At 42.3% G+C, this 21,870-nt stretch overlaps 1 protein-coding gene across 1 annotated transcript; it reads right to left on the bottom strand.

The window, feature by feature from the left end:
• Nucleotides 1-9,643: 9,643 nt before the first annotated feature.
• Nucleotides 9,644-20,819, bottom strand: acsl3b (acyl-CoA synthetase long chain family member 3b). The gene is made up of 15 exons (XM_085254106.1): nucleotides 20,615-20,819; nucleotides 17,728-18,217; nucleotides 16,947-17,124; nucleotides 15,985-16,094; nucleotides 15,688-15,826; nucleotides 14,955-15,105; nucleotides 14,625-14,748; nucleotides 14,433-14,504; nucleotides 14,182-14,321; nucleotides 13,549-13,721; nucleotides 13,364-13,438; nucleotides 13,074-13,265; nucleotides 12,874-12,988; nucleotides 12,633-12,790; nucleotides 9,644-12,456 (listed from the first exon to the last, which is right to left on the bottom strand). The coding sequence occupies exons 2-15, from the start codon at nucleotides 18,076-18,078 to the stop codon at nucleotides 12,299-12,301; spliced, it is 2,136 nt and encodes a 711-aa protein (XP_085110232.1). The 5' UTR covers nucleotides 18,079-18,217; nucleotides 20,615-20,819; the 3' UTR covers nucleotides 9,644-12,298.
• Nucleotides 20,820-21,870: the final 1,051 nt, after the last annotated feature.

The raw sequence follows: 21,870 nt of genomic DNA, 5'->3' as shown, positions 1-21,870 counted from the left end.
CCAACGCCAAATCCCTCTTTGTAACGAGAGGTTCTTAAAAATGCACTTTTGGTCATGAAAAACAACATCGCTGCACGTTCTCAACTTGGCATCGGAAGAGTTAAACCCTCTAGCGATGACTCACAGGCTAAAACCACCGCGGAGTTGCTGTCGCAGTTGAGCAGCCCCCACCAAACCCCTCCTCCTTCTCCTGCTCTCTCTTTCTCTCTCCCTTCGATGACAGAGATGTGATAAACACTGGGCCTCTGTTGGGGGCCAGAAGCTCCGGCATTCCGCAGGACCACAAGGTGTAAAGGTCTACAGCAGACGAGATAAAAGGTGGCGACAGGTGAAGTTTATGGTGAGATCAAAAGCCTTATTAAACACTTGGGCTATCACTGTTATCGCACAGTGACGCCTTCATGCTAAACCAATCAAGAGCACTACACGAGGTGTCCAAGGTTCTACAGTACATGAACAGATGCCACACAGACTTGTTATACTTTATCCACATGTTTGAATACCTTAATATATTTAAGTTGATGTGAACAGTAACATTCCTGTAGTATTCCCGTTTCATGTTTTCGTTTCAAGTGTCTCCTTACAACCCTCCTCTGATGCTCCAACAACATCTCAAGTCTCTAAAGAGCTTCAGGTCAGCGTCCTCTGACATCCCACACATACAAGTACTCTTTCATTTCAGCCCAGCTCTGCCTTTCCTGCCCTATTTCCATCTCACATCTAATTGCATCCGCTGTCCTGCTCTATCGTTTCATATTTTCCATCCTTTCACATCTCTTAAAAAAGAAAAACTGCTTTTACTTTATCCTCAGTACCAAAAGTCACAGAGGGATGGGGGAGGGAGGAAGGTGCTTTTGAAACTCGACTGTGCCGTCAGCTGCCTGTCACGTACGGCTGAAGAGCTGCAGAGACCCTCGTGACGTTGAAAGACCCACTGTGCTGCTGTGCCTGCTGCCTTGTTTAAGTCCATCTCGGTGTGGGTGTGGGTGTGAGAGGGGGGAGCAAATGGAAAAAAACTGAATCACAGATCAAAACACAGTTAAAGGGAAAGGAGGAGAGGTGTGGTGGTGTTTGGAGAATGTGTTAGCTCTCAGCATCACACACTGGACGTGGTGACTCTCCATTTAGAAACAGCCATCGCCATGGGGGACGGCAGCGGTGTCAGAGGTCACAGCAGTCGCATCGCTGCTGTATAAATTGAGTTGAACTGTGTCTCTCTTCAAAAGGGCACATTTTCCTGCATGCATATTAAGAAACTGATGATGGAACATGCTTACTGTCGCCTATCTGTTTTGCTGAAAGTGAACAAGCACACAGAACTACTTGAAGATCAATTTTTGGCTCATTTGTTGGCCGTGATGCTGGCCGATGTCTTGTGTGCGTGAGTGAAAGTGACAGGGTGAATGAGAGCTGTCTCACATCATGTTTGAAGGAAATGGTCCCCTGCTCAATCTCCTTTTAAATTTTTGCCTTTTGTCCATTTACAGTGTAAAAACAAGCACGCTGATGTGTCAGAAATGCTCAAATGCTATTCAACTTCTAAATATAACTTCTGCAATGCATGTTTAAGCAACAAGCAACATTTTAGTAGATATTTCTCTGCCAGTGTCTGAGCTGTGGGTCAGTAAGAAAAACAGCCTGGTGGTCTGGATGTTGTGACGTGAGCTGTTAAATATCTGGTAGAGTTTAAAGGATGTGTGCGCTTCTATTTGCGTGTTTATCTCTTGTTGTGGAAGTTATACCAACCCCCCTGGGCACTGTGATGATTCTGAGTGATGGATCAGAGGTTTCTAAACTCATATCCCAGCAGGCCGCTGCTGGTAAAAGATTCACTGACTGAATCTGTTATTCGTCTCCGGGGCTTGTGATGTGCTGTCTCTGTGCATCATTCTGTACTGATTAATTACTTCAGATGCTAAAAAGAAAATAAACATTCCCAGTGAACGGCACTATTGCATTCTCTCTGTCTTTTTCTCTCTTTATCAATGAGAGTAACATCAGGGCACGGAGAAAATGATAGTAATTAGATTACGAGTCTTTAGTGCCACTCTCATCCTCTCATGGGTTTTGTTTCCTGCTTCTTCAGTGCCCTTCTTCTTCTTTCTCTCCATTGAACTCTATAAGTCTATCGATAGCAAAGCCCATTATTAGACAAAACAGAAATCATTTTGGCAAAGTGTTGATGATACCATTCCCTCCTTTGGTTGCTAAGTTACACAGAAGTATGCTTTGGAGGCGCCCTTCCATTAATTCAGTTCTGAAGTTTATCTTTCCACTGAAATATTTCTCTGAGCCTACATCTGCTCTGCCTTCAGATAAAATAACTCAAAGATGTTCTGCACTATCTAAATAATTTTAAAAACAACAACAGCATGGCAGTCAGGGTGTCCTGGTAAATCAGAAGAGCTGAGGTCAGGGCACTGTGTTCCAACCCAGCTCTTTCACAGCTCCTCAGATTGTGATCTGGAGATCTCACCAAGTAGAGTTATCATCTTCAGCTCCCCCAACCCCACCCCCCATTAAAAATAAGCCTCGTAAAAAAATTAAAGAGCTTAAAGAGCCTCCTTTAAAAGACCCGTAATTACATACTTTTGCAGGAAAAGTTTTTCGTCTCTGTTTTGATCGTGAACCTTTTTTGTATTCGGCTCTTACTCAAGGTGCTTTTCAGGGAGAAGAGAAAACATGACATGAATTCCTTTTATGACTCGTGGATTTTTCAGATTCTGGACTCGTGCCATTTTTCTAACAAAGCAGAGACTCAGAATCACAGATGTGCAGTGCAGACTTTATTAACTGAGCTGGTATTTTTCAGGGTGGGGGTCCTTTAGGCCTGAGAGAGAAACGCATGAAAACCACACATTTACAGGTTTCAAGGCAAACAGATGTAGAGTCACAATGTTCTGACCTGTAGTCAGAGAATACTGAGAATGAGCCTCTTTTTCTAGGAGGAAATGATTTGCTTAATGGACAGTCTTGGTTGTATGTTAAAAATATTATTCTTTCAGCAAGTGACTTCATTTTGCTTCCTTTCTTCTTCAACCTGTAAAACCATGCAAGTTCTCTATAATCATGAAATGATATATTTCTTTCACTCCTGTTTAAACCCAGCAGCCCTGCTGTTCTGGGTGATACCGCTGCTGTTTCCTTGCACATAAACCAGAGATGTGGGGGGAGAAAATTAGACTAGCTCAACAATGGCTTGCTTCCGTCATTATAATAAAGGAGTACACACCCATATACAAACTCAAACACATACACTGTGTGACAAATGGTCTTTTTGTTTGTTTGGTTTTACTTTACTTTATGCTCTGAGTTCAGATTCTTGCATCAGTCAGCTCAAGGACCTGTGACTCAGCCGAGATCTTCAGCAATCAACACCGATTTCCTGGAATGGTCTAAGCATTCAGTATGTGCGCTTAAATAATGTTGTGTGCGAAAAAAAAAGAAAAAAAGAAGAAGATATAGATAGAGCTGCATGTAGTCAGCCCCTCCTCCTCCTTTGTTTTGTTTAACTCCTCCTCACCTCTTCACCCACCCACCCCCAGTCACCACATCATGAGGCGGGAGGGCACGCGCAATGGCGCGCCCGTTGTCATGGCTCACCTTCCTTTTAACCAACGTCTCCATGGTGACGCTGTCTCACTTGCCTTTCATCTGCCTCCACCTTCATCTCTTCCCACAGGTTGGTATCCTTGTCTCCTTCATTAGACTCTCCAGTTTAGCTGGCCGTTTTCTCAGTGACGTGCATTCATTACATTTTCTCCTTCTGCTGTACCCATCTGGCTCATCCTTCTCCTTGAGCCAATTACTGCAAGTAAAGCATGGTCCTTGTCTTCAGGAGGCAGGTTGTTTCAGGAACAGAGATGATGGTGATTAGAGCCACAATATGTTGTCTGAGCCATTAGGATGGAAGGACAGAAACAAGGAGAGGAAGCATGCTAGCTGAGCAGCATAGGGAGGGCAGAGGAGAAATGAATGAAACAAGGTGGAGATTCAATACAAGCGTAGCCTTTCTAAAAGGGCAAATGCCCACGTAATGCTACAGGAATGCAGGAGAGGACCTGTGGGATTGGATCAAATATCTCTGCTTTAATGAGACTGGCTTCAACAGCCAAGCCTCCATTCCTCCTCTGCTAATGATCATCTTTGGATTCCTTCCATTAAAAAACAAAAATAAATAGTTCGACATGTTTGGAAATGTGCTTATTAATTTTCTCGAGTTAGGCTATATGAGAGTGTTGTTGCCACTCTAATTTTTCCAGTTAGCTCATGAAAAGGACTGGAAATATGAGGGGTCTTGCCAAAACAAATCGTTCTTCCACTAATCAATTATATACCTTGTTCCTTTAATCAGTACAAAACCAGAATGTTTGGGGCGATTTCACAGGTTTTGTGCGCCAACACTGTTTCTTGGCTAAGTGTCAGGAATACCCTGGAGTCTTGGCCGGGTTCATGGGAACTTGCTCCCAACTGATAAACAACATGCACTTACGTTTAAGCATGACGTTGCCAATTTCCAGCTACGCGTTTAACAAAAACGATTCCCTTCACTCTTATTTAAGTGCATACTTCTATTTAAAACATATATTTCTGATGATTTTGTGCCTCTTTTTTTTTTTAGCTCACTTAAGCATAGTGAACACCAGTGAACACCAGGCTTTGTGCCATTCTTTTCCTCTCCTCATCTCATGTTTTTTTTCTTACCGTCTGACAAAGGTGCTATTTTAGTCATGCCTACCTGGCTGTCTCCACCGTCACAGCCTGATTCTTTAGCAACCACATTTTTTCCCTTCTCCTTTTAACTTCTCTTCAGCCCTTTTCAGCAGTGCCCCCAACTAGCCTCTCAACCTCAACATCACTCTTTTCACTCCTTGTTGTTACCTTTCATACCCCATGCTTCTTTACACTGTACATATTAATGAATGCGAGCACTCGCCATGTTGTTCTGAATCATACTGAGAGGATGTGTGTATGTGTGTGTGGCTGCGCATGCATGCGTATATGAGCACACGTGCTCAGATTCGTGTCTATGGTGAGGGATTCAGCATGACGCACTGGCTGACGTCACCAGAGGCCCAGTGAGGATGTGTTTATTGATGAAGAAATCCTGTCAATGAAGAGAGAAGAATAAGAGCGAGCACACGCCACAGTAACCTGTTTTTTAAAACTGTAGAATATGAATCAGAAAACATTCAATTTAATCAGATTTATTGTGGCCATATGAGAAGCTGTTTGGAATTAATAATGCACATATTCACAGAAAAAAGAAAAGGAATGATCCATCAACATTTTTGCCTTTCCAGCTGCTCTTTTTGCCTCCCTAATTAGTTGTTCTTAACAGTCTAATATGTTCCTAATTTGCTTAACTGTAACCCACACTGTCTTGGTAACAGAGATGATTGTCATGTTCATTAAAGCGTGACACCTTTTCCAGTCTTCCTCTGCAAACACAGTTTTTTTTTAAATGCAAAGCTGCTGGGAAAAGTGTTTTTTTTGTTGCAAATGTGAGTCATTAAATATGTTTTGGGTGTTGCTCTAATACCAGCTCCAGCACAGAAATAGCCTACTGTAGCTTTGTTGTTCTATTAGAAAGCCAGCGCCTGTGTTTCTTGCGCACCACATGGAGCTCACTGGATGTTTAACAGTGTCCCTGCAGCGTGGCACTATCAACAAGACAAGCCGTCTTTGTTCTGAGAATTTTAAATGCGCATGCTATTTCTGCCTCCTCTACTTCTCCCCACAGTTCGTCCTCTGATCTTTCCGTTAGTTAGCCTAGTTCCATCTCATTCTTGGACCCTGCCACCACTCCCTTCTGCCACTCTTCCACCTCTCCTCCATCTCTTCCTTTCCTCTCCTGCCCTTTTCCTTCACCGATGCTTCCTCATCTCTGCAGTCTCTGTCTCTTCCTTCACCACTCCCCGTTGGTGCGATGATGCTGTCCTGGCTGCCTCCCAAACCCCCACAAACTTCGCTCCTCCACCGCCACACCTCCCTCCCGATGCTATAAATACCCAGCATCGGTGAGTCATCGCCCAGACGTATCAGTTGCCTCTCTCTCTTCTTTCTGCTTCACCATCCTCACCCCCCCACCACCCGCTATCGCTTTGCTCAAGCTCATTAACAGACCTCACACATTTTCCCACCTCCACTTTGGCCCCAGCTCCACAATGACCCAGCTGAGCTAAGCCGAGGTCGCGGTGCCCATGCCCGGCACGGAGCAGCCTGCCGTCAGAGAGTGTGAAGCCAGAGGTCAACCTAACACATTACCAGCCAAAAAACCCAAAAACAAAACCAGCATGAAACAGAGGATTAACACGATCAACCAAAACTTTACTGCATCACATTCATCGACTTCCCAATTAGTCAATGGAAAATGTCACCATTTACCAAAGAAACATGTTCATATTTAACAGTATCAACTAATCTGTTTGTTTCAGGACTTAAATGCAATTATACCACACTAATAATGAAGTGGTATGGCCTACTAATATCTAGTATTAGTGTTACATTTCACTGAATTTCAACATGAGATATTTTTGCTTCTTTTTTCTTGTAAAACCTTGGCTCTTAAATGTAATTGAAATTATTTATTTATTTATTTAAACCCATACACTGGGAGTTCAAGTGATGTAAATGCATCGTCAAACGCTTACATTTAAAAAACAAACTTTTTCTTTCACCTTTTCCTCGGCTGCCTCTAATCCACAGTTCATTGTATATCTTTGTGTGCCAGTAGTGGGCAGGGATACCTTAATCCCAGTCCTCAGCCTCAGATGTAATCTTTTTTTTTTCCAGACACCACCCACTTCTCCAGAGTTATAAAGGCAGCTAACGTTCGGCTTCGGCTCCTTGTGTAAACTTCAGTATGGCTTATTGGCTTGCAGTAGTGTGTGCGCATAGAACACAGAAAGTTTTTTGCGCACCTCTGAGTCATAAGTAGGCAGGGAGAGAGCGAGAGAGTGAGAGAGAGAGACGAGCAAAGCAAGGAGAGGGAGAAAGAAAGGAGCAAAAAAAAAAAGAAGTAGGAATAAAGTGTCAGAGAGCAAACCGAGGACAAGCACGGGAACACGCACATATACACACACGCACTCGCACGCTCACAAACTAACCACATATATAATGTGAAAGATGTCCTTCACTGTTTCCTTGCTGTTGTTGTCTTTGTGGTAGAGCCACTCTTCTGTGTGTGTGTGTGTGTGTGTGTGTGTGTGCGTGCGTGCGTCAGAATCAGTGGGCTAATAAGGGAGCATTATGCTTCTGACTCACTCACTCGTCCCATAGGGTTGGATGGAGCGAATAAAGAGGAGGAAGAGGAGGGGTTGGAAGAATTGCTTGACTCTCTGTGGTCTCGTAGATTCATTTTAAATAAAGGAGCAGCAGACATGGTACCGGCAGAATGAAAAGTGTTCTCCCTGACATTAAAGACTGGCATGCGCTTCATCTGTTTTCATCTCTTGGTGTGAATTGATATGAACTGTGATGTGAATTGTAATGCAGACTCTGGTACTGTAAAGTTTACTTGCACCCATTATTAACTTGTGCTTAGCTAATCAGGCCTTTTACAGAGTGAGCACTCCAGACGGTAACACTGAACTAGTGTATAGAATAATTGGGTGCAGTTGTGCTTTTCACTTTTGTTTTTATATTTATATTTTATATATTTTTTTATATATTTCTCTACAATTTTGTTGTACATGTACAACGACAATAAAAGCCTATTCTATTCTGTTTCTGAAATTGCCACTTGAGGCTGTCTCCACAGTCACATCAGTCCCTATATACTTTCAAACGAAAATCCCCATGTTTACAGCAGTACAGGCCCACTTACAGCCTGGAACAAAATAGCCGTTCTTTGAATGAGGCTTCAATTCAGCTGTTTTTAGTCTCTGGACCTCTCAACGATGTTTGGGGTATTTTTTTTACTGCACTTCCTTGATAGATGGTACAGTACTGTGCGAAAGTTTCAAGCCACTTCTCATATTTTCCTAGGAAAATTGTAAATAGTTGAGGTAATATATCGGAATGTGCAAGCAAAATAAATGTATAGGAATGCGGTATATATGGCAAAAAAAGGTTTGAGCACCTTTATTCTTCAACACAGTCTGAAGTAGAGTTCAGGAGTAGTTCTCTGGGCTTCTTCTTTTGTACTTTTCTCTGTCATATGACCCAACACTGCTATTGGGTTCAGGTTCTAGGGAGGCCAATCCATGGCTAATGGAATTCTAATGTGTGTTTTTCTATCTAGGTATGGTTTCACTGCACTAGCAGTGTGTTTGCAATCATTGTCAAACTTAAAATTGAAACTGTTGCCAATTAGACGATTTCCAGATGGTATTACATGGTGGATCAGGTCTTTGCTGGATTTTTTCCCATTTCTTAAGGATGTCACTTACAGATACTGTTCATCAGCTGTAAATATTTTTTTTAAGGTCTGCCACTTCTTCTTTTGTGCTCCAGTTTCTTCAGATTCTTTAAAGGATACACTGTAAACCATGCAGAAGTATGCCAGATTGCCAGATTTTTGGCTAATAGCTCTTTGGAAATCACCAGTTGAGTGAAACTCATCTCAGTTTTTCTACTTAATAAAAGAAGAATTTCTGGTAGCTCATTGCGAGGCTGTCCCATATTTATAAAACGTTAACCTTTTAGAGATTGATTTAAAAAAGTGTTTGGCTTCTAACCAAAATATCCATAACAGATAGTGAAAAACAGGATTTTCTGTCATTTAATTGTGTATCTGTTATTTAACTACTTTGGTGTAGTATGAATGGCTGTGGAGGAAAAAAAACAAAAGGCCCCCAACAATGTATGCCCTCCTTCTTATTTTCAAAGCTGGCTAACAGGCTGATTTGAAAATAAGTCTCTGGGGGGCTGATTCTGGCCCCTGGGCCTTATGTTTGACACTCCTGGTCTATTAAATATAATAATTGAAAAAAACTCCAGAAAGCCCACATAGGTATTGCTTAACACTTCTGGCTTCAAAAACAAAACTTAAATAATAAACATAAAAAAATAAATTTAAAAAAACCCAATAGGGTGACAGCCATAAAGCTCAGCTGCAGGCTTTAATAACAGCATGTATAAACTCATGTGTGACTTGTTGTTTTATACGTGCAGTCTGTGATTCTGGAGAATCCAAATACGTCAGCTGAGGCTCAGAGAAACTGAATGGGACAACTTGCCAATGTCATGTTTTTTTGCTTTAGACTAAGGCTCAACAGCAGTTCAAAAAAGTAAAGGATTATCTGCAGCCCTGGTGTTGAATAATGGATCCTGACTACATCATCTATGTTAATCAGCAGGTGCGTTCAGAAGGAATTCAATAAAAGTTCTTTTTTTCTTTTTCTCTGATTCAATTTCTCAAGAAAGGGTGAAGAAAAAACAAACAACACCTTCCTTTGTTTACTAGCTTTAAATGAAGGTCGACTTCCAGGACTGGATGTTCCGCTTGCGTCGAAGCGGCACACAGCCTTTCACAAACCACATCCGCACACGCACACTGGCCTTCGTTGCCATAGAAACTCTGCTTTGAGGATGATTCCAATCAAGCTGCTGATTATTAGTCACACGTTAAACCTCACAGACTACGTTCAGGTGTCTGACAGACACACACACAGAACTCCAAAGCACACAAACACCAGCAGTATTTACAACACAAACTTGTTTATTTCATGACATAATTTCCAAGGCCAAATCACAAATAAATAAAAGGAAGAAGACACTTGCAGTAGCTCAGCTTTCAGGCCCACCCCGAAAAAAAAAGTTCAGTTACAAAGATTACTAAACATATTAACAGGAAGCTTTACACATGTACAGTTATTGGTACTTTTAATGAACTTTGATCTGTGAGACCTGCCCCACCCACCCCCACCTCCCTGATATTTACAAAGAAAGAGAAAATAACAGGAATGGTGAAATTGATCTCTGCACCACCCCTCAGTCTTTGCCTTGTTAGTTCAGATAATGCTTGTTGGTATGAGATGACGTGCGTCATCAAGAAAAAAAACCCCAAAAAAACCCAACAATGTGTGGAGTGCTTCACATTCTAAAGACCCCTGAAGATAGCTCGTGTGTGTCAGAAGGCAACCAGCCGCCTCAAGCCAGGCAGAGAAAAAGCAGCAAACAGCACACACAAAGGGAGGCACGGGTCCCCCCCCAACTTTATCGCGATAGTTTGGTCAAAGCTAAATACGATCCTTATGTATGAAATCTGATGACATTGCCATTAGGAGGACCCTACTGTACCCTTTATTAATGTCATCTTTGTTACAAGCAAAGCAGGGTTTGCATTCAGAAAAAGGCGGCTGCAAGAAAGATGTAAACCTTACAACAAAATAAAAGAAATCGAAGAACAGGGACAAAGCTTGTAAAAGTCACTTTACACTATTGCCATTCAGAGTATATCAACCACCAGCACCAAATCCATAAACCTACATTAATTAATGCATGTTTTTTTACAACATTTCAAATAAATGTCAGGTGTCTGTAGCACTGGAGACCCTTTTATATACACTGCACAAATATTATACAGATAAACCAATTTCAAGATACAGAAATGTGAATTGAGCTTCAGCTATGCATACACTCCCAACTTTTTTTTTTTTTTTTAAAAGGAGTGGGTCAATAAATTATTTCTTCAGTTGTTTGAATGGAGTGTGATTCTCTCATACTGATGTGCTTTGGTACATGTGCACTTTACATCATGCAATTTTCTACAACGCCAGATATAACTTTTTTTTTAACTTTACAGTCTTATTAAAAACATTACATTTGCAGCACAGTACGTTCAAAAGGAGCTACATCTACACTTCTCTATCAGTGTCTCTCTACCATCGCCCACATTTCTACAGTCCTACAGGCCTTCCATTATGCACTGAAGTTGAGGCCTAAATGTTAACATGCCGCGAAAGGGCCGCTGCCTGTGCGCTTTTTTTTTCTGTCTTCCTTCTTAGATACTTTTAATATTTGAGTATAAATATTGCACATTCACTTTGCATTTCATTTTTATACGTACGGTAAAAAGGTTAAAGTAACAGTAAACAGACCTATGGTAAAAACATGTACAGTTGCACCACAAAGTAACTGGGACAGCAGTCTATGAAAGGCTAACTAGTATAACTATTCTTCCTGTGGTAAGCAACTAAGTTCCCTTGAAACCATCCGTTTGGTGCATTGGTCGTGACTGGAGGAACATGTGGCATGGCTACTGTATGTCAATAAACCACAGAAAAAAAACTGAAAGGAAAAACAAAAACACTCCCAATTGGTCCTAATGTTTGACAATCTTGTGTAGGCAGGGAACAGCAGAAGGGATACGACTCCATCATTTATAACTAGGTCAGGTCAGTAAGTCAGAATTTAAATGTACAGACCTTATGACGCGGGCTAATAAAGGAAAAAAGATACAAAAGAAGAAATGAAAAAGCTTGTAAACAAAGACCATTAAAGTACAGGTAGCATGAACAAAACAAATAATAAAAAAGGAAAAGAACCCCCACCCCCTACCAAATAATACCACCATAAAGTAAAAGTATGAAAATGTATTTGAAGACATCCTAATGCTCAAATCTCTCATGGCTTTGGAACACCCATTCCTTACACAGAAAACTGATCAGATGGGTTTAAAAGCTAACAAACCAAACATGAAGGAAATGTTGAAATGCGGATTTAAAAAATAAAATAAAATAAAGACCACAGAGATCCCCGCAGACCTGAATGTTACTTTGAGCCCAGGAGGTGTCCCCTCTGTTGGGCTCATGCTACCTCCCCACCATGTCTCTGCCAGGGGTGCGCTCTTCATGGCCCCCACGCGGCACACTCCAGCAAGCAGGGCAGCGGGAGGAGAAGCAAACAGAGTGTGGTCGCTGACATGGGTTCAGCTGCATCAAGCTTGACATTTGTTTCACTTTGAGTCATGCAAAGGTCTGACTTCATTCGCTGTCTTGGTCGTCACAGCAACTTAAAGACCTGAATTCCTTGAAAGGGAGTGGTTGGTGCATTGCACACGTCTGGCTGGCTCAGCTGTCTGTTCAGCCTCTTAGGTTTTGACAAAAACCATTAAGCTGGATTCGAGAGTCGCCCCCCCCGCCTCCATCCTGCTTTGATCGAAGCTGGTTGCAGGGAAGCCGGGAGGGAGGTGCATGGGTCCCTGTGGGTGTGTGTGTGTGTATTTATGTGTTACTGGTAACTTAAATGTAACTCCTCAGAAAGTAGTCTTGGAAGTAGTATTGAGAACTGTGTGAGTGTTTTCAGGTATATATGTGGATGTGTTTACTGGTTGCTGGGAGTGCGTCTCGTGTTATTTTCCTCCGTACATTCTCTCGATATCTTCCTGGTAGTGTGTCTTTAGCTCCTTACGTTTTAGTTTGAATGCGTCAGTGACCAAGCCCGTCTCTGGGGTCCAGGGCTCAGCGCTCAGCCGGATCTTCTTGGGAATCTCAAATCGCTCCAATTTTGCTGGATGTGAGAGAGCACAATCACAAGTCAGCCTGACAGATAAAGTGTCATCTTAGTGCAAAGTCTGACACAGGGGACGGGATGCTATCTCACCAAATCTGAACAAACTATTCAGATGTCTCACTTGAGTTTTGTTAATGATACTGTACTTGGGAGATAAGACTTTTTCCCTCTACCTGTGATAGCAGCCTCAGTGATGATGCGGAGGACCACCTCCTCCATCTGGGAGTTGTTGCAGAGTTCTTCCCACGAGTCCTTTATTTGCATCTGCTCAGCCAGGGCCATTAGCTGCTTGTGGTTAGGCACCACAAAGCTGATCACATATGACTGGTCACTAAACAACAACAAAAAAGATTCGATTACAGATTAGGCAGCAACAATGAAATAAACAGATCCAGAAAGTCTGCGGGGCTTTACCTGTTGGCATAGGCACAAATATTGTCTATGAGTGGGCAGTTCTTCAGAACAGCCTCCACTTTTCCTAGAGAGACATATTCGCCTGCCTGTAGTTTCACCAGATCTTTCTTACGGTCTGTGAGAAAAGAAGAATTATTAGAATCCCGACTGATGTTCCCTCTTGTATCACATGCAGTCTAACTCATTTTTGCATTTCTTACCGATGATCTTGAGGCATCCGTCGGGGTGGAATTCTCCAATGTCTCCAGTGCAGAACCATCTCTGGCCGTTCTTGTCCACAAAGAAGTCGTCTTGGATCTTGCCTTTGCTTTTGTAGTAACCCATTGTGACATTGGGCCCACCAATCAGAATTTCCCCTCTTGGGTTGGGCTTGTCTGTGCTGTAGTAACCACCTAAAAAAGATCCGGATTTTTTGATTATTAAGCAACTTAAAGTTTTTTTTTTTTTTTTTTAAATGAACTAAGGACGGATTTTCTAGCTCTGTACTCACCCTCTTCCCAGTCCTTCAGCGTGATCTCTGAACAAACCAGTGGAGCACCAACCCGCCCTGTGCTGTAGTCCCAAACTGAAAATACAAATAAGGACTTATATTAACTTTGCTTGTCATTTCTAAGTTCTTTTTATAATCGTTTCTCCTAACAGCAAAAACACATCTACTCTTTCACATTTGCTTACATTCACTGATGGTGCCAGCTCCACAAGTCTCCGTCAGACCATAGCCTTGCCCCACAGGGCAGCACATACAGATGTTCATGAATCTCTGTGTAGCAGCCGAGAGGGGAGCTCCGCCAGACAGCAGCACCCGTGTTTTCCCTCCCAAGAGCGCACGCACACGTTTGAACACCAGACTGAGGAAAAAGACAAGAAAACAGAGCAGGGTGATGATGACGACTGCAAGTGGAGGAGACTCAGACAGCAACTCCAGAAACTAAAAGAGCTTTGAAAAGTTAGCCATAAAGCCCCATAGCAAACAGATATTGATTCGTACTAAAAAATGTTGTGTGCACGCACAATACGAGAGTCAATACTACCCAAATACTCACACAGGATCCAGAGAAATAGCTCTTTAGTTATGATTAGCCAAGAAGGAGCAGACATAAATGTTTGCTTGTGTATAACTCAGAAAGCAAGCGTCAACTGTCATTAATACAGAATGTCTGAACAGCAGGTGGGCGGGGCTTCGTCGCTCACAACCTAAACTGTGTGCCTGATATCAGCACCACTGCACGTACCCTCTCATCGTACAGATTCAAACAGAAAAGCATAAAAGGTCCTGTTTCAGGGTTACGTCATGTGCATGGGTATTACCGGTCACAGAGAGGTGTGCTGTAGCCCTTGGAGATCTGCTCCATCTTGTAGTTGTAAGCCAGCACAAACAGCGTCCTCTGGAATTTGCTCATCTCCTCCACTTTGGTCATTACATTTTTGTAAATCCGATCCATGATCTCCTGCACACCAAGCAGATGAACTCTCAGTAGACATTTCTGGCATTTTAAAAGCCCCCAGTACTTTTATCTGGTGTGACTGTGTTAGGTGTACTGCGATAAATGCAGACTTACTGGTACAGCAGCCATAAGAGTGGGTTTAAGCACACTGGTATCACCTTTACTGCCCTTCTTGATCTTGGTGGACTGTGAAATAAAACAAAAGGCAACCTCTTTAAATCTTTAATGGGTTGTGAATTTGCAGTGTACAGTTAGAGAGACAAGAAACGCTGACCAAAAGATGCTGCTGCCCGTTTCCCCACTGACCTGGTCTGCTAGAGTCTGAGGAGAGGAGTAGCCGATGCGACACCCGTGAGAGATGGACACCAGTTCCGCGCTGAGCTCCAAAACGTGGGCTAACGGCAGGTAGCCGATATAGGTGTCCGTCTCACTGCGAGCACACAGGTGATCTCATTAATTACCTCTAGATACTGACATAAAATTGAGATATAAACAACAAAACTGTCTCTGTGTGAGTGACAATCACCACACACGTTGGCAGAGAACGAAGTGACAGTGGAAACTCTGTGCACCAGAACGTGGCAAAACTCAGCGAGAAAATGTCAGAGAACAGCGAGAAATCGGATATTGACATACTTGAGGTTAGGGATTCGCTCCGCCATGCCTGTGATGCCAGCAATGAGGTTGCCATGGGAGATCATGACACCCTTGGGGATGCCTGTGGAGCCGCTGGTGTACATGATAACTGCGATGTCTGAGGTCTCTGGCTTTCTGCGGTCTACTGCAACTATGGTGGACAGAGAGAAGAGCGGTAATGGCTACTGGGGAAATGGACCGTAAATATAATATTTACAGAAATGAAACCGTAGTAACAACAACTGCATGGTGTGTGATGATTAAGGATTGACTTATCTTTAAGGTTTAAAAAGGACAAATATAAACACTTTTAATTGCATATAAATTTACAGTGCTTTGATCATGCCTCTTTCAATTCATATTAATGGGTTTAATTATTGAGAGATTGAATTGCTCCTCATTATGAGCCCGGTCTTCAAATGTGTGAAGACAAAGACAAATTTCAGATGAATGCTGTATATTAAAAAAATGAAAATAATAATTTCACACATCTACTGCACATGACAAAAATGCAGTTTTCAGATGTTTCAGTTAAACCAAACACAGCCGAGGTGTTGGCTTTGTGATGGCATTGTGTGTTTTGTAAGTGGTGATTTGACCTCCTTCCGTCACGCAGAGCACATCACTCCAATTACACATTAGGGTGCTGGCTTTGTGTTAAGCCTCCATCAGAGCACTTCCACTTTCCAGACCAAATTAGAAAACTTTTCAATCACCCTGCTCAAACACTCACTATTGTCAGGCCTGGATCCCATCTCCTTCACTGTGTCCATGTTGTAGACCATGATGCCTTTAGGAATGTCTGGCCAGCTTGTGGGTTTACTGTCCACTACGATGATATACTGCAGCCTCGGCACGTCACACAGAATGGCCTATGGCACAGAGATAGATGCAGGTGGGAGGGAGGAGGAAACCGTCATTAAGCTACACTTGTTATCACACTCTAATGTTGCACACAACAAACCAGCAGCTGCTGGTTGACTTTGTTAAACAGCGTACATGTGATAAGTGTAAGAAGGTAAGCAGTTACCTTGAGACGGCTCTGCAGCAGGTCTTTGCTTGTGATGATGTGCGTGACTTCGGTCTCATTCAGCCCATGTGCAATGGCCACGGGTCCGAGAGTGGCGTACAAGGTCACAACTGTCAAATTCAATTACATCCGTTTTAGTTACACAGTCAAAACAAGATATAATGGTATCAGCTTATATGCTGCCTGATAGGAGAAACTTTTCTATACGTCCATTTTCATAACCTTTTCTCCAGTTCAGGGTCATTGCGGGGCTGAAGCCTATCCTAGCTCTCATTATGTAAGAGGCGGGCAATTTAGAATCACAACATTAACCAACAAAGACACCTTTGGACTGTGGGAAGTACCTGGAGAGAACCTGTGCAGTTACTGGGAGAACATGGAAACTCCCAGAAAGGCCCCAGCTGTGTGGCAGGTTCAAACCAGGAACCCTCATGTTGTGAGGAGACATTGCTAACCACTGTAACACAGTGCCATTAAAATAGGCTTGGGATAATTTTGAAATGATACAAATCCTTTTATTGAACAAATAGGCTCTGACTCTACTGCCTACAATACCCGCAGCACTGTCTGTGGGAAGTAGCGTCACAGCTGACTACGATACAGTCAAATGGTACCTTCATAGTAAGATGCTCACTAGTCTGAAAAATATTGCTGGAAAGTTTCTAAACAATGGCACAATGACTACCCCTTTTTTCATAACTCTTATCAACAATTATATCAAATATTTTTTACTCATTAAATATCTGTATTGAAATTAGTCCCTAAAAGTAAGAATCCTCTGAGCTTTACATTAAGACAATATAAACAAAAAAGAGCAAAATAAAGAGAATGTATATTTTATTGAAAAGTGCCTTGGATGTCTTTGATATTTATTATTATTATTATTATTATTATTATTATTATTATTATTATTATTATTAATAATAATAATAATAATACACATTTGTCCTTCTGCCACTCACGTGGGAAATTGTACATGAAGCAGGCTTGTGCTGTGACAATCCACTCCGCTCTGGTCTCACAGAAGATGGCGATGTTACAGTGAGGCTTCTGATTGAGAGCTGCCAAACCACTGCCAAAACACTTTGCTGCCTGGTAGGCTTCCTCATACGACAGCCAGTCATAGTTCCCGAGAATTACCTGCAACGAACACGCAGAAACCATGCAGTCTTCAGCATTTTTGTCCTCATACTACACCAAACATTAAAAGAAAAATGATGGTGGTGCATATTTTCTACAGGGCCGGGAACGGTTTCATTCAATTGGAAGAATATGAAATGAATAAACGGAACCATAATATCCACATTTGTAGGATCGGCGCTGCTTTTTATTAGAAGGAATAACGAAATGGTATCACTGAACCCACATGAGAGGCTGCAGATATTGCTCTTATATGCAATACTGAAAAAGCCGAACATGATAGTGTCTCCTGATGGCAGCATAACACATTATTTACAGTCCGCTAGTGCCATCTATGGGTCTGTTGCTTTGCAGGTGTTAATTGGGCCCAGAGACATAGGAGCAGAAAATTTGCTGCACTTCCACCCACATTCATCACACTGTGCACAGCAGCTGACTGCACTCTTATAAACAAACTTCCCGTTATCTGACCGAGTCGCCTGGTGTTACATTTCTAAAGTTAAATGAAATGAGGGGATCTTCATCTTGACATGACTCAAACCTCAATTTTCACATGAACTAAATAAAACTAATTAAACAAATTATAAGGGTAGCATGTCTCACCTTTTTAAAGATCTTGCCGTTTGGTTGGCGCTCATCCTCCTCACTGAGCACCTCCCTGGTTCCCAGACAGTCTCTCTTAGGAAACCTTTTGGCAGCGTATTCAAACATTTTGTCCAGGGTGTCCACGCCAGGGTGGAGCCACGCAACTAGCTCCTTTTGGCTGTAGACTGCTCTGTAAGGCCCTGCTGGGTGCCCGCTAACCGAGCGTGCCTTGATCCTGCGGGCTCGTTCCAAGTTGTTGCCAGCTCCAGAGAAGAAGTACCAGGGTATGAAGGTGATGACAGAATAGACCCAGACCACTGAACGGAAAACCTGCAGCAGCAGGGGGTTCATATCCTCCTTCAACTTCATCTCTGAAGATGAAGTAAGCGCTGGAAATGTATAAAACTTGGACCTGCCCTGAAAGTACCTCAACTTGCTGCTGAGGCTGAAGGCTGGAGGCTGTGAGTTCTTTTGTGCTTTTTCTTTCTGCACAGGAAATCACCTAGACCTGCGACACACAGACACACACACACACACACACACCACATGTAACTTTAGGAACATAGTCTGGAATAAAGACGTATCAGCACATTTTGATAGCAAGGAACTGCTTCCTGGTAAAATAATCTTTGCTTGCATGAAGGTTATCTCTTCCTATTCTTAGTATCACTTTCAGTCAGCACTATTCACCTCACCAGCAGGTCTGTTTAGAGAGGAAACATGGTGCTCAGTTATAAGATAGCTATTAATTAAAGATTTATTAACAGAGCTGATATGGACTTGTAATTAACTCCTTAGCTTAAAGACAACTGACTGCCTCATGTGTGAAACTGCTTAATTTCCCCATTTCATTAATTGCTAAATTAGTATTGTGAGGGCAACACTTTGTGATCTGGCAACAATACAGAAACAGCCCTCATTTCTTTCCTTTCATCTTGTCATTTTTCAATATTTTGTAGAACACCGTTAGATACACTTATAGAGATGATAGCTACAGCTGAAGTCTTACATAAAGATATAGATAAACCAGGCCAAACAAGCTTTGGTATTGCTGGAAATGACAACAGTTAACCTCACAATCGCTGAGGGCAAAATCAAGCAGTGGCTGCATTTAAGCCAGAGAACAATGCCTCTCTAATTTTCTTTATTTCTGACTGCGTCCAGTGTACTCAACCACTTGTTTCCAACTGGATCATAACATGCACTGTACTTTTGTACTTCTCCAAGTCGTTTGGCTGTACAACAAAAACCAACTGCAGAACGAGAGCTTGGCTATTTGTAGCATATACTTAAAGCCAAAGGGTAATTTGCAGAGTAGCCCTGCTGCCACACAGCCAGACCACATGAGAGTTGGTGACAGGCAGTGACTCATTCTGCAGCTTAATGCAGAGATGTTTGCAGACCCTCACATAACTCTAAAATGACTAAGAAGAATCTTTTCGCTTCAGCATTTATTTAAGAGGTGGGCTGACCATGTGCAAACAGAAGCTACAAGACAAGAGGAAAAGGTCCTCAGAAAGCCTCTCCACAGTTGCACCCTGAAGCTGAATTGGAAGACTTCTGTGCTGAATCTGAGTAGAGCCTACTATGCAGACTGCGCAAGTGGCCCGAGCCATAGCCAGAGTCTGCAACTGTGAGGCTGTGATGAAGCGACATGTAGTTACAATCCCAGGTAGCTGTAGGTTAGATAACTGCATAGGTTTTAAGAATCTGAATCTCTTTATTTTCATTGTACAAGTACAATGAAACTGGATATAAATAACACATACAAAATAAATAAAGGGAAATATAAACAGTTAAAGCTAAAGAAATAAATGACAAGCATTCTGCAAGTGTGTGCATCAGCCCCACTTTGTACCTGTATATTTACTGGGGGGAAAAGACAATCCTAACTGTTACTTCAATCAGGTCCAAACTCAAATCGCTCCTGCTACAAACATGTCTCACCTGTTGTACAGCAACCCAGATACCACAACCAACCGATAAAAGTCATCCATTATCTGGGCAAAGTACACTGAGAAGTCCTTCCAGCTCCAACACGTATTACAGGTCCAGCCATTGTTGGATTTGAATGACAGAGACACACCCTCTCCTGCTCACTAGTTCAACAATATAATGCATGAAAAAAATATGTCTCAGTGGGAAAAACCTGCAATCCCTTAACACACAGCTGCAATGAATAACTTTTTGATCAGAAATTAGACCTTATTTGTTAATGCCAGCCAACAGAGACTACACAAAACCTCGTGCTTGTTTTAGTAACGCAATTTAACAAACACAGCAACTTGCTGCCACTTTAATTTTAAAGTATTGTTTGTTTTAACACTAAATATGATAGCAATAGTGGCAGTATGTTAATCAGCATCGGGACAGTAGTATAAACTCAGCAACTCCCACTCTGGATTTAATCTGGTGACGAGTGTAGCGTTTAACCTAGTAATTATCATGTAATTCAGACTGAAGCAGTCAGATGAGAAGCATGACATACAGTGCGGTGTCGGTGCGTTGGTTTGGATCCTTAACAGTATTCTGTATCAACATCGTTGAATAAAACCGGCACACATAAAATAATTTTTGAGCAACACTACCGCTGGATGACACACAGAAGGTCACATGCTGCGATGCTAGCGAAGTAGCATCCAGATTAGCGGCTCAAAGACGCGCTAGCATTTAGCTATAGCTAGCCTCCACCGCCGCTACTACCACTGGTGCCTTTAGTGAAGCCGGTTTTCCCGGTGGACATTCACCGAAATTAATTTAAAAAGCAGCATATAAGCGTGGCCCGGTATGGACGTCTAAGGAGAATTAAAGGGTACGTGCCACGTTGATTAGCAAACCGGTCGCTGAAAATAAGACCATCTCTCCTCAACATCTGCAGAGCGCTCACGCCGCAACACATTCTCACCTCTTTCCTCTGCAGCTGCGCTTTCAGTCTCTGAAGCACCGGATCAGCTAGATTAGCCTCTGCAACCACAGCTCTGAGAAGGATGAAGACATCGTCTGCTAACTCAGCGTGCTTGTCCCTAAATTACAACCGTTGGTCCGCTTAAAAACCAATATAAAATTAAGTCAAATTGTAAATCAGAGCATCACCGGGCCACTGCTGCCAGCCCGGAAGATATAAAGTGACGTCACGACGCTTCTCCGCCTGCGATTGGAAGACTGGAGGTGGCGCGTGCTTGGGCCAACAGAGACGTCAGAGAGGTTATTATCGGTCACAGCCGTCTACGCGGTCCTACAGCAGTAGACACAGAGTGTGGCCGCCCGTGAGGCGACAGGTTTAGTGGGCTGTTAAGTGACCGCAAGTCACATATTATTGTGTTTGATAAGCAAGTCGGCGATCTGCCAAAGAAGAGACAGACAGCTGTCAAATGGGCGAAGGGAAACGAGACGAAGGGAAAACAAGCTATACATACCGCAATACGTGTAAGACGCTAGGTTGTCTTGAGCAAGAACGGTTACCAAAACCACCGAAACTCCTTACCTTCCTCTTTTTGTCGACAGCTTATTAAAACCTAGGAATGTAAAGATTGACTACCTCCTTATCAGCTTTGATTGACTGTATTTCATTCTAATACATATCCCAGACCATCAAAATGATACACTGAAACGTATATGAATTAAAACCACGATGCTGTGCGTTCAAGCACCAGACTAAGGAGCACTTAGTGAGTAATCTAACTCACATCACAGTCTATTAAAATTTCAGTACCCTACCAGATATGTCAGTTTCCCCCCAAGTATTTAATTCAAATATCTAACTGCATGTGATTGTTGCACAGTTTTATTTAAGAGTTCTGAATCCTTGAAAATAGCACACTTTTGCCACAATATATTTCCTGAATTAAGAAGACGAAAGAAGCGTCTGAACTGTTGTTTCATACTTCTCCATAATTGTTTTTTTGGAGTTTCTATTCCTCCAAACTATCTGGCTAACGTTGTACTCGTGGTTCTTTTCTGGTCTATTTCCTCTCAATAGTGTGTGTGACAGGATAGAAATGAGAGAGTAGAAATATGAGGAAGATGATGAAGCTGCAGTGAGTGATTAAAGTTAGGATAAAGCTTGTTCCATATCAGCCTCTCCAAACTAAATTCATCTTTATAAAAGGTTTATTTCCATGTACCTGTATCATGTGAGAGACAGCCAGCACTCTTAATAGA

The sequence above is a fragment of the Mchenga conophoros genome, linkage group LG18 (genome assembly GCF_057382185.1).
Source record: "Mchenga conophoros isolate Kocher_MC1m ecotype Shallow Benthic linkage group LG18, M_conophoros_male_GT1.1, whole genome shotgun sequence".
NCBI lineage: Eukaryota > Metazoa > Chordata > Actinopteri > Cichliformes > Cichlidae > Mchenga > Mchenga conophoros.
The sequence above is the reverse complement of the archived record's forward strand: the minus strand, read 5'-3'. Positions and strand labels throughout refer to the sequence as shown.

What these genes read in the sequence shown, in the direction of transcription:
- acsl3b (XM_085254106.1), bottom strand. Translation starts at nt 18,078, where the DNA reads ATGAAGTTGAAGGAGGATATGAACCCCCTGCTGCTGCAGGTTTTCCGT. An exon ending in GAGCGAATCCCTAACCTCAA is followed by an intron (nt 14,749 to 14,954) that starts GTATGTCAATAT and finishes GTGTGCTCGCAG; the next exon opens with TGAGACGGACACCTATATCG. An exon ending in AGCTGGCACCATCAGTGAAT is followed by an intron (nt 13,439 to 13,548) that starts GTAAGCAAATGT and finishes TTGTATTTTCAG; the next exon opens with TTTGGGACTACAGCACAGGG.